At 44.1% G+C, this 18641-nt stretch overlaps 1 protein-coding gene across 1 annotated transcript in view; it reads right to left on the bottom strand.

Moving 5' to 3' along the window:
- SEZ6L2 (seizure related 6 homolog like 2) overlaps positions 1–18641 on the bottom strand; it is a 104122-nt gene that overhangs the window by 69406 nt on the left and 16075 nt on the right. The window contains exons 3-6 of the mRNA XM_030210802.1: positions 16863–17073; positions 15567–15956; positions 14576–14709; positions 6895–7087 (exon numbers count right to left, since the gene is read on the bottom strand). Coding sequence (XP_030066662.1) covers positions 6895–7087; positions 14576–14709; positions 15567–15956; positions 16863–17073 — 928 coding nt within the window. The remainder of the gene's footprint in view (positions 1–6894; positions 7088–14575; positions 14710–15566; positions 15957–16862; positions 17074–18641) is intronic.

The raw sequence follows: 18641 nt of genomic DNA, 5'->3' as shown, positions 1-18641 counted from the left end.
TTCTACTTCTATCCCTCTGCCTGTCGGTGTACCTCAGGGTTCTGTTCTTGGTCCCCTCCTCTTTTCTATCTACACTTCTTCCCTTGGTTCATTAATCTCATCCCATGGCTTTTCCTACCATCTCTATGCCGATGACTCCCAAATCTACCTTTCTACCCCTGATATCTCACCTTGCATCCAAACCAAAGTTTCAGCGTGCTTGTCTGACATTGCTGCATGGATGTCTCAACGCCACCTGAAATTAAATATGACCAAAACCGAGCTTCTCATTTTCCCCCCCAAACCCACCTCCCCGCTCCCCCCGTTTTCTATTTCTGTTGATGGCGCTCTCATTCTCCCTGACTCCTCAGCTCGAAACCTTGGGGTCATCTTTGACTCTTCTCTCTCCTTCTCTGCTCATATCCAGCAGACCGCCAAGACCTGTCGTTTCTTTCTTTACAACATCCGTAAAATCCGCCTCTTTCTTTCCGAGCACTCTACCAAAACCCTCATCCACACCCTTGTCACCTCTCGTTTAGACTACTGCAATCTGCTTCTTGCTGGCCTCCCACTTAGTCACCTCTTCCCTCTCCAGTCGGTTCAAAACTCTGCTGCCCGTCTCATCTTCCGCCAGGGTCGCTTTACTCATACTACCCCTCTCCTCAAGACCCTTCACTGGCTCCCTATCCGTTTTCGCATCCTGTTCAAACTTCTTCTACTAACCTATAAATGTATTCACTCTGCTGCTCCCCAGTATCTCTCCACACTCGTCCTTCCCTACACCCCTTCCCGTGCACTCCGCTCCATGGATAAATCCTTCTTATCTGTTCCCTTCTCCACTACTGCCAACTCCAGACTTCGCGCCTTCTGTCTCGCTGCACCCTACGCCTGGAATAAACTTCCTGAGCCCCTACGTCTTGCCCCATCCTTGGCCACCTTTAAATCTAGACTGAAAGCCCACCTCTTTAACATTGCTTTTGACTCGTAACCACTTGTAACCACTCGCCTCCACCTACCCTCCTCTCTTCCTTCCCGTTCACATTAATTGATTTGATTTGCCTACTTTATTTATTTTTTGTCTATTAGATTGTAAGCTCTTTGAGCAGGGACTGTCTTTCTTCTATGTTTGTGCAGTGCTGCGTATGCCTTGTAGCGCTATAGAAATGCTAAATAGTAGTAGTAGTAGTAGTCTATAAAATATTGAGTGGAGTGGAATGGATAGGTGTGAATCACTTAATTACTCTTTCCAAAAATACTATGACTAAGGGGCACACAATTAAGCTACTAAGTAGCAAATTTAAAACAAACTGGAGAAAATATTTCTTCACTCAATGTGTAATTAAACTCTGGAATTCGTTGCCAGAGAATGTGGTGAAAGTAGTTAGCTTAGCAGGGTTTTAAAAAGGTTTGGATTATTTCCCCCCCAAAAAGTCCATAAGCCATTATTAAGATGAAATTGGAAAAAATCCACTGCTTATTTCTAGGATAAGCAGCATAAAATCTTTTTTTACTGTTCTGGGATCTTGCCAGGTACTTGTGACCTGGATTGGCCACTGTTGGAAACAGGATACTGGGCTTGTTGAACCTTCAGTCTGTCCCAATATGACAGCGATTATGTTCTCATGTTCTTTTGGATAAAGCAATGGCCTGAGAACCAGGGGACTGGGTTCAATTCCCACTAAAGCTCCTTGTGACTCTGGGAAAATCACTTAACCCTCCAACGCTTGTATAAATACTTGTATATAAAATGTAAACCGCTTTGATTGTAACCACAGAAAGGTGGTATATCAAATCCCATCCCCTTTACTTTCCCTCTTCTATAAGTTATGCATGTATATGTTATGTCCTGCCCATGGCCCTCCCCTGTGAATACCCTCCTTCAATTTACACTGATGGGGCAATTCTACCAATTCTGTAATGGCATCTTGGTGCCAAAATTCCAGTAAAGAATACTAGTGTACGTCAACATCAATGCGCCTACTACTTATGCCAGGTCTATGGTTGGCGAAAGTTGGCACGCCTAAGTGTATGATACAGTGTGTATAGCTTACAGCTTTTTATAATTTATTCACATAAGTTGGCACCAAGCCCATTGTTTACTCATGCTTCACCCATGTTTGCACACCCCTTGCACTTATGTGGCATAGCACTTACATATTATATTATAGAATAGTGCATAGTGCACTTGATAGTTCCCTTTTAGTCACTGCCCCTGAAGCAGCCTGCAATAGGTGAAATATGGCCACATTGTGCCATTTTAATAAAAGTATGCATGTTAGCCTATTCAGTCCATTGTTTTACTTCACACTACATTCCGTGGATCACTACTACGTCTTTTGTGTTGACACCAGGTATGGTGTGGGCAGTCCAAAAATTGCTTTTGCACCTCCTCCAAGGCACACATGAGTGACAACAAAGTGCTTGTTTGGGCCAGGGCTTAAATAATGTTTGAGGGGGCAACTGGGCTTAGAGCTCTTTATATCATCTTTGAAATGCAAACATTTGCCTTTTGGGAGCTTGGCTCCTTAATGGGCAGGTCTGATATGTATAATTTTCTGGAATAGGGCTTGTATATATCTACTAGTAAAAAAGGCCCATTTCGAAATTCTATGAAACGGGCGCTAGCAAGGTAAATTCCCACCCATCCTCCCTTCCTTCCCTCCCAACTTCCATACCCCTCCCCCTCCCTCCCGAGTTCCATACCCCTCTCCCTCCCTTCCTTCCTTCCTTGCTGAGAACTCCCTCCCTCCCAAGTTGCAGACCCCCCTCCCTCCCAGTTCAAGGGCCCCACCCGAAGCACATCCACATACCCACCCACACATATGTCCCTCCCTCCCAGTTCAAGGACCGTCAAGCCCCTCCCACCGCGTTCTAGACTACCCCTTCCCTCACATTCAAAACCCCCCTCTGCTTTAATGTCCCCTGCACCCCCCTACCGCGACCCTTTGTACACCACCCTTTCCTCCGAAATACCTCCCCTGAAACTGTCGCGTACCTCTGCTAAGCTGACGGATCAAGTTCTGTTCTTTCTTGGCTGTGGGGTGTGGCTTCATGAGTGAGCATCTGTTGAAGTCTATGTGCGTGCGTCTGACATCAGACGCACGCACAGAAACTTCCACAGATGCTCCGCGTGTTTCCCTACTCCTCCCCTTGCCTTGGAATCAGCTGAGAATGTGGGCGGAGCTATTATGATGCCTACGAACACCTCAGGCTTCAGGCTTCACTGCAAGGCTGCTAGCTTCAGAATGTTGAAGGTGCTTTTTATTATATAGGATATGTGGTCATAACTGGCACTGACGTGCAACCACCTGCATTTGCTCATACAATTTGTTAAGTGGGGCTGCTCTTTTTTGTAAACATGTATTTTATAGAATGGTAGCTCCTGCTGCATGTATAAGAGAAATATATATGCATTTTCCCACCCTATATATGTTTTTAAAAAGACTCCCCCCCCCCCCCCCCCCCCGATATTCAACGCTATTTAACTGGTCAGAATGGCCACTGACTGGCTAAATAGCGCTTAACCAGCTATCTGACGATATTCAGCGGGGGATAACCGGTTATTCCTCAATGAATATCCCTGGTTAACAGCTAGCAGATTGCTGGTTATATTACCCAATATAACTGGCTATCCACTGATTTTTACACTGGGTTTCGTGAAAACTTGGTATATATTTGACTGGTTTAAAGATAACCAGCTAAGTCTGAATACTGGCCAAAAATAAAACAGATACTCAATGTCGGTCACCGGAAACGGCCCGGCATTGAATATCCGAGCTTTATGCCGACCGTGGGAGTTAGCCAGTCTAACTCCTATGGTCTGAATATCGGCCCCTCCATGTTCAGTGGGCCTTTAGTAAAATAGGCTGGAAACTGAACTTCACAATTTGGATTTTCTATTTCAACACTAGTCACCCTCCCACCGATATTTAGCAATATTTAACCGGCCGGGAACAGCTCCTGGCTAGTTAAATAGCGCTTAACTGGCTATCAGCGAATATTACCTCCCACTGAATATTCCCAGATGGATTTAGATAAGGAATAGTCTTTTATAGAACAAACAATAGTTTCTTGATCACGCAGTCAAGTTTTAGTTAAACAATGACAGTTTCATTGTCTAATACTAAAATCACAAGTTACAGTTATCTTTTTCATCACCTACCTAATATGTAACAATGACACTTTCAAAGGAGTATCTCCCAAATAGTTTCCTAGACTAGGTTTAACGGGATATGATACAGACGTTCAAATATTTGAAAGGTATTAATCTGCAAACAAATCTTTTCCGGAGATGGGAAGGCGGTAGAACGAGAGGACATGAAATGAGATTGAAGGAGAGCAGACTCAAAAAAGATGTCAGGAAGTATTTTTTCACAGAGAGAGTGGTGGATGCTTGGAATGCCCTCTCGCGGGAGGTGGTGGAGATAAAAACGGTAACGGAATTCAAACATGCGTGGGATATACATAAAGGAATCCTGTGCAGAAGGAATGGATCCCAGAAGCTTAGCCGAAATTGGGTGGTGGAGCCGGTGGGGGGAAGAGGGGTTGGTGGTGGGGAGGCGAAGATAGTGATGGGCAGACTTATACGGTCTGTGCCAGAGCCGGTGGTGGGAGGCGGGGCTGGTGGTTGGGAGGAGGGGATAGTGCTGGCCAGACTTATATGGTCTGTGCCCTGAAGAAGACAGGTACAAATCAAGGTAAGGTATATACATGAGTTTATCTTGTTGGGCAGACTGGATGGACCGTGCGGGTCTTTTTCTGTCATCATCTACTATGTTACTATCCAGCTTATAATCGAACGAGAAAAACGCCCAAGTTCCGACCTAAATCGGGAGATGGGCGTCTTTCTCACAAAAACAAATAAAGCGGTATAATCGAAAGCCGAACTTTGGACGCTTTCAACTGCACTCCGTCGCGGATGCGGACAAAGTGGACGGGGGCGTGTCGGAGGCGTGGTGAAGGCGGAACTGGGGCGTGGTTATCACCCGAACAGAGATGGGCGCCTTTCGCCGATAATGGATGCGTTTGTAGCTAGAATTTAGGGCACTTTTCCTGGACCCTGTTTTTTCACGAATAAGGCCCCAAAAAGTGCCCTAAATGACCAGATGACCCCCAGAGGGAGTCGGGGATGACCTCCCCTGACTCCCCCAGTGGTCACTAACCCCCTCCCACCACAAAAAATGATGTTTCACAACTTTTTATTTTCACCCTCAAATGTCATACCCTCCTCCCAAGCAGCAGTATGCAGGTCCCTGGAGCAGTTGTTAGGGGGTGCACTGGACGTCAGGCAGGTGGACCCAGGCCCATCCCCCCCCTACCTGTTACAATTGTGCTGCTTAATGCTTAGTCGTCCAACCCCCCCAAACCCACTGTACCCACATGTAGGTGCCCCCCTTCACCCCTTAGGGCTATAGTAATGGTGTAGACTTGTGGGCAGTGGGTTTTGAGGGGGATTTGGGGGGGCTCAACACCCAAGGGAAGGGTGCTGTGCACCTGGGAGCTCTTTTACCTTTTTTTTTGTTTTTGTAAAAGTGCCCCCTAGGGTGCCCGGTTGGTGTCCTGGCATGTGAGGGGGACCAGTGCACTACGAATGCTGGCTCCTCCCATGACCAAAGGGCTTGTATTTGGTCGTTTTTGAGATGGGCGTCGTCGGTTTCCATTATCAGCGAAAACTGAGGTCGTCCATCTCTTAGGTCGACCTAAATTCTGAGATTTGGGCATCCCCGACCGTATTATCAAAACGAAAGATGGACGCCCATCTTGTTTCGATAATACGGGATACCCCGCCCCTTCGCGGGGACATCCTCAGAGATGGGCGCCCTTAGAGATGGGTGTCCCTGTTCGAAAATGCCCCTCTATGTAACAGCCGTAATTCAATAAGAACCCAATAGGGATGCTTTACAGACAGTGCAGGAACATAGCTGTTCCCATATAATGTAAAGGTCCAAACTGGGGAAATCACCACTAGTTCCCCTCCATTTGATAACACGATAAACCCAAACACATTTTTTCAGCCAACCCCAAACTTGCAATACATTAAAAAAAAATTTTTAGCACTAGTCTTCCCCGAAGGATTTATAATCAACAATATAAGACAAAATATGTTATAAGTTATAGGACCACCAAACAAGGCCATCAACCTCAAGACATCCAATAGCACAGAAGACAACACTGAAGCTGCACACAAAGGGGTGAACAATGGGGCAGGCCCCTTCAGCATGCCCCACATAATGTCCCCACCTGACACATTGCAAAAGGAACAGAAGGAGTACAGGAGAGGACAAAGACAGACACCCATTCTCCTTTAAACTAAAGATAATGGCATTGACAGGGATGTTACCTCCATTCTGTTTCTTTTGTTCTGTCAATGACTCTCTGCTGTTTGTACCTTAAGCAGTTAAAAGCTCAGTATTATCATGGAAAGAGAAGTTTCAGTTTTAGTTTCCTGGCCAGCAGCCATTTTTTGTTTTGATGGAAAGTTTGGTTTATACCAGGGGTGTCAAACTACAATCCTGGAGAACCACAAACTGGTCAGGCTTTCAGGATATCCTTAATGAATTATGAGGTTTTTGCATACAGTGGAGGCAGTGCACACATAGATATTCCATGAATATTCTTTAAGGATATCCTGAAAACCTGACTGGATTGTGGCTTTCTAGGATTGAAGTTTGACATCCCTGGTTTAGACCCTTTATTATCAGTAGTTATGACACCATATGATATTTTGGAAGGTGCTTCTGTTTTGCCCAGTTTCCCACTGGTTGTTATCTCTTGGGGTAAGTATTCAGAAAAGACTCGTATGGTTTATTGATTTGGGCTTATTTCTCAAAGAGTAGATCTCTCCAATGGGTTCCCCCCAGACATTTTTCACACTTATAAATGGATCCAAAAGTTAGGTGCCCCCCCCCCCCTTACCTTGATAGTGTAGTCTGAAGGCACCAGGAGAGGTTGCATGGTAACTCTGAAAGTGGATCAGGATGCGGTTGGTTGGACTGCGGATCACTTGACCCTCAACCATCAAGGACTCATTGGCCAGGACTAAGGGCTTGTCTCCTCCCAGGCCCTCCACTGTCAGTGAATCCTCTTTAGAGAGGTTCAGGCTTTGTACCTGACATGGAAGAAAACAAAACTTATTCTCTACATTTCATTAAATTTATAGAAAACTGAAAAGGTGTGCACCACAATAGATAATCTTTCATTTCTAGGACTGGATGGCTCAGATGTCTGACCCAGGGATACTGAGCCTTTAATCTCCAGGACCAGTATGCCTTAAGGTTTTTTAAAAATGTTCCCACTATTCACAGCTCTCTTTCCTTGTGTGTTCAGTTAATTGCATTTCAACTGGAAACTATGAGCCTGATATTCAAAATGATTTAAACGGCCAGAGGCTAACTGGGCATTTTCAGTAGCACTTAACTGGATAGTGCCGCTGAAAATGACCAGTTAGCGCCCAACCCAGAACTAGTTACTTTGGGGGCATTCCAGGGGTAGAGTCAGCACTTAACCAATTAAAGTTAACCGCATAAATATGAACATATAAAAAGCAGTCCTGTCTTTATGCGGTTATTTATATCTGATTAAGTGTCAAATATGTCACTTAACCAGCTATAATTGGCCAGCTCCATATACCTGGAAATTCAAAGCCAAAGCTTGGACATGGCCCATCATTAAGGGGCCCTTTTACTAAAGGATTGCCGCACAGCAACCCAGAACTACCACTGGCCCAACACAACCACTGGCAGTAGTTTCGCCTTGAGCGTGCCCCATTTCCAGTCCTATGGAAACTTTCTAGCCCAGTGCTAACCTGGTGGTAATCGCTACCCGGTTACTGCCAGGTTACAGCTGGAGCCCTTACTGCCACCTTAATGGGTGGCAGTAAGTGCTTCCCCCTCACCCCCCCACCCCCGCATGACCACGCAGTAAGAATAATTTTACCGCCTGGCCACGTCTTTTTTATGGGCTTTTTACCCGCTGCTGTAAAAAGGGCCCTGGCACACAGATAAAATGGCCCCTGCCACTACTGCAGGGCCCTTTTTAATCGCAGCTTGGTGAAAGGGCCCCTGAATTTCTGGATATAATGCTTGTGGTGATCAGCAAAATGCTGAGTATTGTGCCTTGTTATCAGGTTTTTAACTATGTTGTGCCATGCCTGCCCTTCCTTTATTTATTTTATTTATTACTGTTTTATCCTTGTTTTTGTCTGTTAAAATGAATGTTCCTTTATTTTATGTTTCACATCTTTTTATTAAATATCACAACAAACACAATACAAAATAATAAGAAATGGAAAAATTATACATGTCCCCACCCTCACTCCCCAACCCCATCTACCTTCCCTTGCCCTTTCTCAATATCACTTTCTCAGTATTAAAAATTGTCGCTATATACAATGTCAGTAATTACATGTTTAATAACATTCCTTTTGCTGTAGGAGTAAGTGTCATCCAAAAAGGTGACCATCTACATTGAAAAGTAGTTCTTTAATGGTTGATTTGTTATCCACTGCCAGTCTTTCCAGTCTCATTAACTGTATCATTTGACAACGCCATTGCTGGAGTGATGGAGTGTGATTAGAGAGCTAATAATAGCTCGTAAAGCAAAATGCCGAAATCCTGCAGCACCCGTGGACCCAGGCAGGGCTGCCCGAACAACAACAGTGGATCATAATGCCATCCAATTGCCCATATTTTCAAAATCTGTTTTAGAAGGGTCTTCCAAAAGCTAGATATTTTGGGGCAAAACCAGAACATATGACCCAATAGTGCACCCTGCATGCCACACTTCATGCATGCTCCATCCAGTGATACTCCCATATGGAAGGCCCGCCGTGGAGAAATGAACATGCGCAATGCGAACTTATATTGTACTTCCCAATGGGCCGTTATCATAGAAGTCATGCGCAAAGACAACACATGGGTCTTAAACACTTCCATTGAAAGAGATATTCCCAGATCTGTACTCCATAATTGGGCAAACTTAAAAAAGTCTAATTCGGTTGCAGTATCTCTTATGTGCCTGTGATGTATGGACAACAACACTTTCTGTTGTGCACCTAGGGAATACGCTGAAGCCAATTCCTCTTGAACATCCTCGGTCAAGTTCTCCCAAGGTAAGCTGGCAATATAATGTTTTAATTGGAGGTAATGGAAGTTATCTGTCTGTGGCAGTGAAAATTCCTTCTGTAACTCCACAAAAGGCTTAAGCCGTCCTTCCTCCGTCAAGGCATGTGCCAAATAAACTAGCCCCTTCCTTCGCCATCTGCGAAATGTTTATATATTACTCCAGGGGGAAAAGCTGGATTGTCACAAATAGTTATATATGGAGTAGTCTTTGCTGAGAAAGATGGTGTCTGCAAATCCATCGCCATATTGCCTTAGCTGTTGGAAATATAGAGGAAGTTGGGTACACTTCCGCCCCCAGTATGCAGTAAACAGCTAAAATGAGTATTTTGAGTTAATGTTGCTTCAATTGAAGTAGCTGAAAAATCTGATGTGGCGCGATACCAATCAGTGATATGCCTCATACCACTGGCTACAGTAAGATGACATATGCTTAAAAGGCCCAATCCTCCATATTCAGCTGGCACTTGTAAAACACTGAGAGGCAGTCTTGCTTTCTTCCCCCGCCATAGAAAATGCTGCAAGTGTTTTTTTAATTTTATTTCATCTTTTGAACTGCAGAGCTGTTGTTTTTTTTTGCTCTGAGCCATTGCCAATAATAGACGATGTACGTTAACCACTGATTGGCGCCCTTTAACAAATCCCACTTGTTCCGGCCCTATGTGCTGAGGTAGGCACTTTGCCAATCGGTTTGCCAATATCTTGGCTAAGATCTTAACATCTAAGTTCAATAACGAGATCAGGCGATATGAATCAGCCCGGTCTTCTGGTCGGCCTGGCTTCAGTAATAGAGTTATAAGTGCCCTGTTACTATGTAAAGGGAATTCTCCATTCTCAACCACCTCCTCCAAGAATGCATGGATCGCTCCCAATGCTTTTGGGGGTAATAACTTGTAGAATTCACCCGTGAACCCATCTGGGCTTGAAGTATTTTATATAATTAGACATAACTTTAATTTATATAATATATATATTATATATATAATATATAATTTTATATAACTAAACTTCACTGTTATCATTTTTCCACAAACCAGCTTGCAAACATACTTTTATATGCTGGTTTTCATTGAATTGTGTATAAATGAGTGCTCTGCATCACATTGCACCCCAGCAGCTCATAAATGCAGAATGTCAGTACGTGTTTGCACATAGCGGGCTGCGAATGAAAGTTCCCTCAAGGGGCTCAAATTTTTTGCAAGGTTTTGCTGTTTTTGCATACATGGCTCCACTTGCAAAAGAATTTCTCATCCCATAGTACATCGAGCTCTATCATACCACAAAACAGACTAAAATATTGAATCTGATCTCCTGGATAGCAGAGTTACTAACCTGCTTATTTTCGAAAGAGAAAAACACCTATAGTGCAACCTAAATCGGGAAATAGATGTTTATCTCGCAAAGGCGCCCAAATCGGTATAATCGAAAGCCGATTTTGGGCGTTTCCAACTGCACTCCGTCACGGAAACGAATAAAGTAGACGGGGGCGTGTCGGAGGCGGAACTGGGGCGTGGTTATCGGCCGAGGAGAGATGGGCGTCTTTAGCTGATAATCGAAAAAAAAGGTATTTTTCCCGTGATTTTGGGTCACTTTTTTTGGACCTTTTTTTCACGAACAAGTCCCAAAAAAGTGCCCCAACTGCCCAGGTGACCACTGGAGGGAATCGGGGATGACCTCCCCGGACTCCCCCAGTGGTCACTAACCCCCTCCCACCAAAAAAAACCCACTTTACAAACTTTTTTCCCAGCCTGTATGCCAGCCTCAAATGCCGTACCCACCTCCATGACAGCAGAATGTGTTCGATCCTGTCACAGCCTTTCCCTGGGTCAGCTGAGGCTCTCGGGTGCAGTACAGGGTCACATCAGCATTGCATTGTGGTGGGTGTAGGGTATTGGGCTCCGTGATTTCATTAGCTTGTGTTACAGTCTCACGATGTTGGTAGTTGGTAGGCTCTTCTCCCATGGTGCTTTCCCCCATGCCTACTGGGTCAGAGTGTGCCCTGTTGTGTTTCCTGTTGTAGTCCATGCAGTAGTGGCCATTTTTGTAAGCCAGTTTTAGATCCCTTTCTTGTGTTAGCCACGTTAGAGAACTTAGTTCTTACCTTGAATGTGGCTGAAAGAGGGCATTGTACAGCATTCTGCCAGCTCTGACCTACTGCTAATCTCAGTACCAGGGAGACTTGTTGCCAGTGGGGCACAACCTCTGATCTGCAGTTAACTTTGAGTAAATGCGGTTATTCCAATAAAGGACGTTTTCGGAGAGATTAGTCTTCAGGTGTCAACTGGTGTGCCAATGTTATATAGCAGCAACCAGTCCTAGAGGCCTGCGAGTATGCAGGTCCCTGGAGCACTTTTAGTGGGTACCGCAGTGCACTTCAGCCAGGTGGCCCCAGGCCCACCCCCCTCCCCCCACCTGTAACACTTGTGCTGGTAAATGGGAGGCCTCCAAAACCCACTGTACCCACATGTAGGTGCCCCCTTCACCCCTAAGAGCTATGGTAGAGTTGTACATTTGTGGGTAGTGGGTTTTGGGGGAGGGGGGTTGGGAGCTCAGCACCCGTGGTAAGGGAGCTATGCATGTGGGAGCTTTTTCTGAAGTCCACCGCACTGACCTAGGGTGCCCAGTTGGTGTCCTGGCACTACTACGAATCCTGGCCCCTCCCACAACCAAATGGCTCGGATTAGGACGTTTTTGAGCTGGGCATTTGTTTTTTTTTAGCGATAATGGAAACTAAAAACGCCCAGCTCAAAAACGTCCATTTTTTCGAAAATACTGTTCGGCCCACCCCTTCACGGACCCGTTCTCGGAGATAAACGCCCATGGAGATAGGCGTTTCCGTTCGATTATGCCCCTCCACGTCATCAGACTTGCCAACATAGAGCCTTTCTCTGGGCTGCATAATGTGTTGTGCTGATTACTCATCAAAAGTAATTAATTACAGCTATTTTTACTTCTCTGCTTAAAGTAAGTAGTTACAGTAATGAAATTATCCATCTAGGAAAGTAGTTAAGTACTGATTACAGTTACCGGTTTAGAGTAACTAATTATTTTTCAGTTACTTTTGAACATGACATGAATGCAACAGTTTTATTCAATCAAATGAACATAGTTTAAAAAAGCAGCTTTTGCATTAAACATATGTGATGGATTCAACACTACATGAGGGTACACAATAATCGACAATCACGAGGCAGCAAAACTGTTGTTAAGGTTCGGGTGCTGAACACTAAAACAATATACATACAACATTGTTTATGATTGCTGTTTAACAAGAAGCACATCATATCTTGGTATTTACAAGCAGCACCACTGATACTATCACAAAATAGTCATCCAGCCTCATTCCCACCTATTCGAGTTTGGTCACCCACGTCCATTCAGTTGAGCAACACTCTAGAGTGGTTATCTACATAGCCTTTAGAATTCCTTTTCCTACAGATCAGTTATGCCAAAAACCTAAAAAAATGGTTTCATCATTCCAAAGCTGTGATGTGAAGATTAAAATAGAAATCTATAAGTAGAGTTGCATTTAGTCCAATTATAACTCTTCCTCTGGGGCTAATTAATCTTTTCCCACAATATGACAATCAATACATTTGACTAATGAATTAAAGTCTCATAACCACAAGCTAAATATTAATGAAGAGAACATTTTGGGGCTATGGCAATAAAGCTACATCCTGTATTCTCATTATGTAGGCTTCAGCATGGTCACATGGGGGAAGAATTAAGGTTGGCTAAATGAGAAGGATGGAGCCAGAGCTACGAGGTAGAACAATCAAGTTGTGAGCTAGGACTGTTCTGACTCTCACTAAATTAGAGAAAGCAGCTCCCATAATGGTCCAGCAGACAGCAGTGGCATCCTAGATAGACAGAATTAACTGTTGGGTCAACAAAAACAACATGGTGGTAGGATTAGCACTGGCAATTCTAATGGCAAAAAGGCGGTGTTGGTAAAGGGCACAAGGAAAGAGGAATCGAGTCCACACATCTGAGCTGTGACCCAACAACAGACGACAGTAACACTTCCATCCAGCACTGACCACATGGGCCTCCCAAAACAAAGCAAAACCATCTCATTACAACTCACAAAGAGATCTAGACAACACAGTACCAGAAAACTTTTGATCACCAGCGGTGGCAACGCTCCACTCAGGCTGTGTCCTGCCAACCCATACCGCGGAGCCTTTCCTCTGCCAGATCCCACCCTTGTGATGTGACTTCCTGTTTTCAGTAGGTGGGATTTGGCAGAGGAAAGGCCCCGTGGTATGGGTTGGCAGGACACAGCCTGAGTGGAGCGTTGCCACCGCTAGCAATCTAACGCACTTTTCTGGTACTGTGTAGATTTTTGTGAGTTGTAATAAGATGTTTTTGCTTTGATCTAAAGCAGGTTTGGAGGGCAGGAGCTCACAGTCCATGAGACAAAGGTCACAACAGAGGAGAGCACAGAAACAGAGCTGCTCTGGGATGGGGGTGGAGGCAGAGAGCATGAAACGATGCCAGATTCAAGGGAGGGGAGGGAGTGAGTTATGCCGGGTTGCGGGAGAAGGAAAGCAAGAGAGAGGAAGACTGCAGAGCGGGAGAGTGTAACGCTAATAGTAATCCTCATGCCATTACCATTAGCAATGGAACAGTAATTAACTATAGTAATGCATTACTTGTAACATGATACCGCACAGCACTGCTTACAGGACATTAACTGGCCAATATACAAAGAGATTTAGCTGGCAGCTGACCGATTAAGTCACTTCGTCAGGGCTAGCTGCTAATTTTCAGTGGCAATTAACTGACTAAGCTGAAATTCATTGTTAGCATCTAACTCAAAGCTGGCTATGTTGGAGGTGGAGTCAGCACTTGGCCGCTTAAGGGCTGGTATTCAGCCCTTAAGCAGTCAGATATAGGCATAAATGTTATCGCATAAAAGTCTGTTCTATTTTTATGCACTACCTCATGAACACTTAAGAGCTGAATATCGACTTAAGCAGCTATGTGTTAGCTGGCTCAAAAAATACGGACTTTCAAAGCCAAAGCCCGGACAGGGCCTGACTTTGAATATCTGGGAATAATTCCGTCGGCAGTGAGCAAAACACTCATTGCTGCTGGCTGAATATCATGCCCTAAATAGATTTAGTCATGTTGAGGATATAACACCATTATTTTAGGTATCTGAACATGCTTATTTTTTTTTCCTATATAAAACAAAGGAATACTAAGCACTTTCACTCTGATGAAAGATTCACAGTGGACCCAAAACATTTTTTTTAATGGGACATCAAAGTACTTTCTCCATATTCTCATATAAGTTACTTCTCCTAATTTGCTTCCATGATAAGTTACAATTAACACGTTAACACTCCTTAATAAATGGTCACATCCCATCAATAAATTGAGATATTTGAACGAACAGAAATTACAGTTATTTGCACAGGAATACAGAGCTTTTCCTTCTATGACTGCATCATGGATGCCTCTCTCACCTGCACCTCGATTCCATAGCCCAGGTAGACAGTGACCGTGTAAGTACAGTCCAACCCGCCATAGTAAGTGGAGCCTGAGTAATCAGGTGATTCGATGTATCCCTCTGGGTCTGTGATGTTACTATTGCAAAGAACTTGGGAGAGAAGGAAAGGCTGCATCAGAAATGAGAAATCTATAGCAAGGCTTCCTTTCAAGTGGTATCCATATGTACAACTGCCCCTGTAAGACCCATGTCACATCCATTGGTTACAAATCCTTATATTGGCATTCTTTTACTGTAATCTGTTAGTTGTATGACCCAATTCAGCTAAAAAAAGATTTTTTATATAGACATATTTTTATAATGTAGGGGGCAGCAAAACAACCAGATATTAACAAGAATTACTCTGCTACTTATAAACAAAATTAGCAAACAATATATTTTTTGGACCATCAGAAGAACAACTATAAGGAAATGCACCAATTGGTTAATCTTCCAGATTCCCTTTACTTTCTCTTAGGTCCATTTTTTACTTTAGTTTCATAATAATATGCTTTTATTATATAATTCATAATTTTATTCTCACAGTGTATATAACCAACATACCGGTATTACATGTCTTAACTTCATTTGACTTATCTGAACAGTTTCATCGGGACCAGCTACCGACATAGATCTATGTTTCATTTTCTGTGCCGGCTCAGATATATCCACATCCTGACCTTTACAAGCAGTAACTGTAACTCTCCCAAAGTTAGCATTATTTAACACCAGAATTCAAATATAAACATCAGAGAGACCCTTACATGCACACAGAGATTTTCATACACATGCTATTAAACAGCCTCACAAACCCACAAATCACAAATACAAACACACAAATATGTAGATGCACAAATATACAATCACATGCAAACATACTTACACTCAGGCACATTTACACACTTGCAATTAGCATAAGCAGATACACAAAATTGTATGCAAACAAAAAGAGAAACACACATACTCACCTGGTGTGTGTACTGTGATGATGGTGGTGGTGGTGATTAACGTGGTCGTGGTCTCCTCCTCACCCTCTGGACTGAAGGTTGCTGCTGCAGCACGGACACCTATAGATACCTCAGGTCCTGCAGCCCCAGGAGGGGTGGTTCCTAGCCTTGGACCCACCTCCTCAGAGCTTGTCTCCAGGCGTGGTGTCGCCATGGAGACTTCAGGAGTGACAGGGGGCGTGGTGAGGAAGTCAGAGGTGGGCCCAGAGAAGGTGTTCTTGCTAGGCACCTCTCGGGCCACGGGCAGCACTACTGCTGTTGTAAGAACACTGGCCATATCAGTGCCACCAGCGGCAGCGGCCCCAGGTCTCTCATAGATGGGCACAGCTTGTGTGGGGTTAGTGGTGGTGCCTAAAAAGACAAAAGGTAATATAGACTATGTTGGGACAAGAGACATGGCAAAATGGAATACAGAAGCAAGTAATTCTTTAACTGCTAGCAAGATGCCCAATGAACAGAAGTATAACTCAGCAACAGGGATCATTGGGGTACACTATTCTATAAGTGGTAGTAGGATGTCTGATTGTAAGGGACAGGAAACACTTAAGACAAGGAACACTAAGGAGGAGGAGCCTAATAGTTAGTGCAGTGGGCTGAGAGCCTGGGGAACTGGGTTCAATTTCTACTGCAGCTCCTTGTGACCCAGGGCAAGTCACTTAACCCTCCATTGCCCCAAGTACAAAATTTAAATTGTGAAGCTACTAGGGACAGTGAAAGTACCTGTACATTTGTAAACTGCTTCGGATGTACCAAAGAACGGCAGTTTATCAAATCCTTGACCCTTTAGCACCTGGACATGTTGGACTGTGGGATCCTTTTACAGAGTGGCGGTAAGCCCAATGTGGGCGCTGCTGGTAGTTCCAGCCCTAGCGTGTGCCATTTGCCATGCTACGGAAAATAGCTAGATATTTTCCAGTGCGGCGCTAACCCAGTGGTAATCAAGCATTGCCACGCACTACCTGGTTACCACCGGGTTAGTGCAAGAGCCCTTAACACCACCTCAATGGGTGGTGTTAAGTGCTCCCCCCCACCCCCACACCGCATGGCCACTTGATAAGTGAAATATTACCGCATGGCCATGCCATTTTTTGGCCTTTTTACCCACTGTGGTAAAAAGGACCACAGCGTGTGGCAAAAAGGGCTCCCTGCTGCTAGCACAGGCCCCTTTTTACCACAGCTTGGTAAAATGACCCCTGTAATTGCTAGCAGAATGTCTACTTGGCAGAGATGTAACCTACGAAAAGTGTCTCTTCTCACCTGGAAAGAATCTGTTCTGGTCAAAGTATTCCTTTTTCTGCAGCACCCCATGAAGCAGCTCCCCCAGGGGCTCTAGGGTCCCTGGCCCTTCCAGATCTTCCCCTTTTGGCATGCTATCTCCAGGGATGGCTGGTGCTTGTGTGTTACTAGCTGCACCTGCTCCATAACTGTCCTCATCTTTCAAAGGCAGACCTGCAGAAAACAGGATAATACAGCAATTAAGAAATGACTTTTTCTCGTTATTTATAATAAAGATAAAATGCTGGTTTCCATCCTGGTCCCATATAGAAATAAACTCAATATAAAAACAGAATCAGCATTAGAACAGGTAAACACATTGAACAACAAATTCACAGCACAAATCAATCAGAAAAGCAGACTAAAGAGCAACAGATCCTTCCAGATGATTCTTACAGGGTGTACTGAAAACATTGAGGGGCCCTTTTACCAAGGCGTGACAAAAAGTGGCCCGCTGTAGTGTAGACGCGTGCATTGGATGCGTGCTGGACCATTTCTCCACCGTGTCTGGAAAAAAGGTGGGGCTTTTTGGCCAGGAAATGGATGTGTGACAAAATTAAAACCAGCGAGCATCTATTTACGGCCTGAGCCCTTAACGCCTTACTTAGCGGTGAGGGCTCGTGCATTACCCAAACGGTAACCATCCAGCATGCTGATTACTTCCAGGAATGCCCCCGTGGTAGAAAATAGAAAATTATTTTTTACCATAGGTTTTTGGAATGAGCCAAACTTGGAATGACCGTCAGGTGCACATGCTAGCCGAGCGGTAATGCTGATTTGATGCGTGCTGCACACGCATAGGCCTTTTTGAACCTTTGCAAAAGGGCCCCTAAAAGAGCGATTCTACTAATATGGACATGGGGGATTCTCTCATTTTAGTCCTGCTCGAGTGGGGATATGCTGTCACAATTGTCTTTTCCTTGATCAAAACTATGCTAGGTTTTCCGCTCTTTTCTTTGGGGGAGGAGGGCGGGGAAAGGAAGGGTAGGAAAAAACAAGATGTGATTTGCTGTATAGTTTATTTGTTCTGCTCCATGTTTGATTCTTTCATTTTGATTATTGATTGCTCATGTTCTTTAGAAGATGTTTGCTCACGTTGGTTTCTTAAAACTAAATAAAGCTTCATTTTATTTTTTGAAAAAAGGCAATTCTATAATCTAAGCACCTGCATTTCTATACCCATTGTGGAACAAATTCTATAAATTGCACTTAAAAAATCAGTGCTGAAAAAAATCACACTTAGCGCTATTCTATAAACCTCGCCTAAAGTTACATGTTTATAGAATATGTGTAGCGCTTGTCCCTGTGACTAAAATTTAGGTGCAACCATTTATACCAACTAAAACCTGGTGTAAATGCCTGCAACTAATTTAGGTGTAGATCGGGGGTATTCTATAACACTCCATGTAATTTTTAGGAATGCCTATGACCCGCCTATGCCCCTCCTATGGCCCCCTTTTGTGATCCAGGCATTAGAATTTACACACATCACTTTACAGAATACGCTTAGAAAGGTGCATGCATACATTCTAATTAGTGGCGATAATTGCTTATTAATGGCCAATTATCAGCACTGATTGGCTTGTTAAGCAATTAAGTTGCACATGCAAATCAGTTACACGCGCTGATTTGCACATGCAACTTTAGTCACCGTTTATAGAATCCAGGGGTGTGTGTATAAATATCTAGAATACTAATGGACTAATATTCAAAGTAATTTAAGCAGGCAAGAGAGGCTCCTGCCTGCGTAAATAGCTTCCT

This window comes from Microcaecilia unicolor, chromosome 7 (assembly GCF_901765095.1).
Source record: "Microcaecilia unicolor chromosome 7, aMicUni1.1, whole genome shotgun sequence".
NCBI lineage: Eukaryota > Metazoa > Chordata > Amphibia > Gymnophiona > Siphonopidae > Microcaecilia > Microcaecilia unicolor.
The sequence above is the reverse complement of the archived record's forward strand: the minus strand, read 5'-3'. Positions and strand labels throughout refer to the sequence as shown.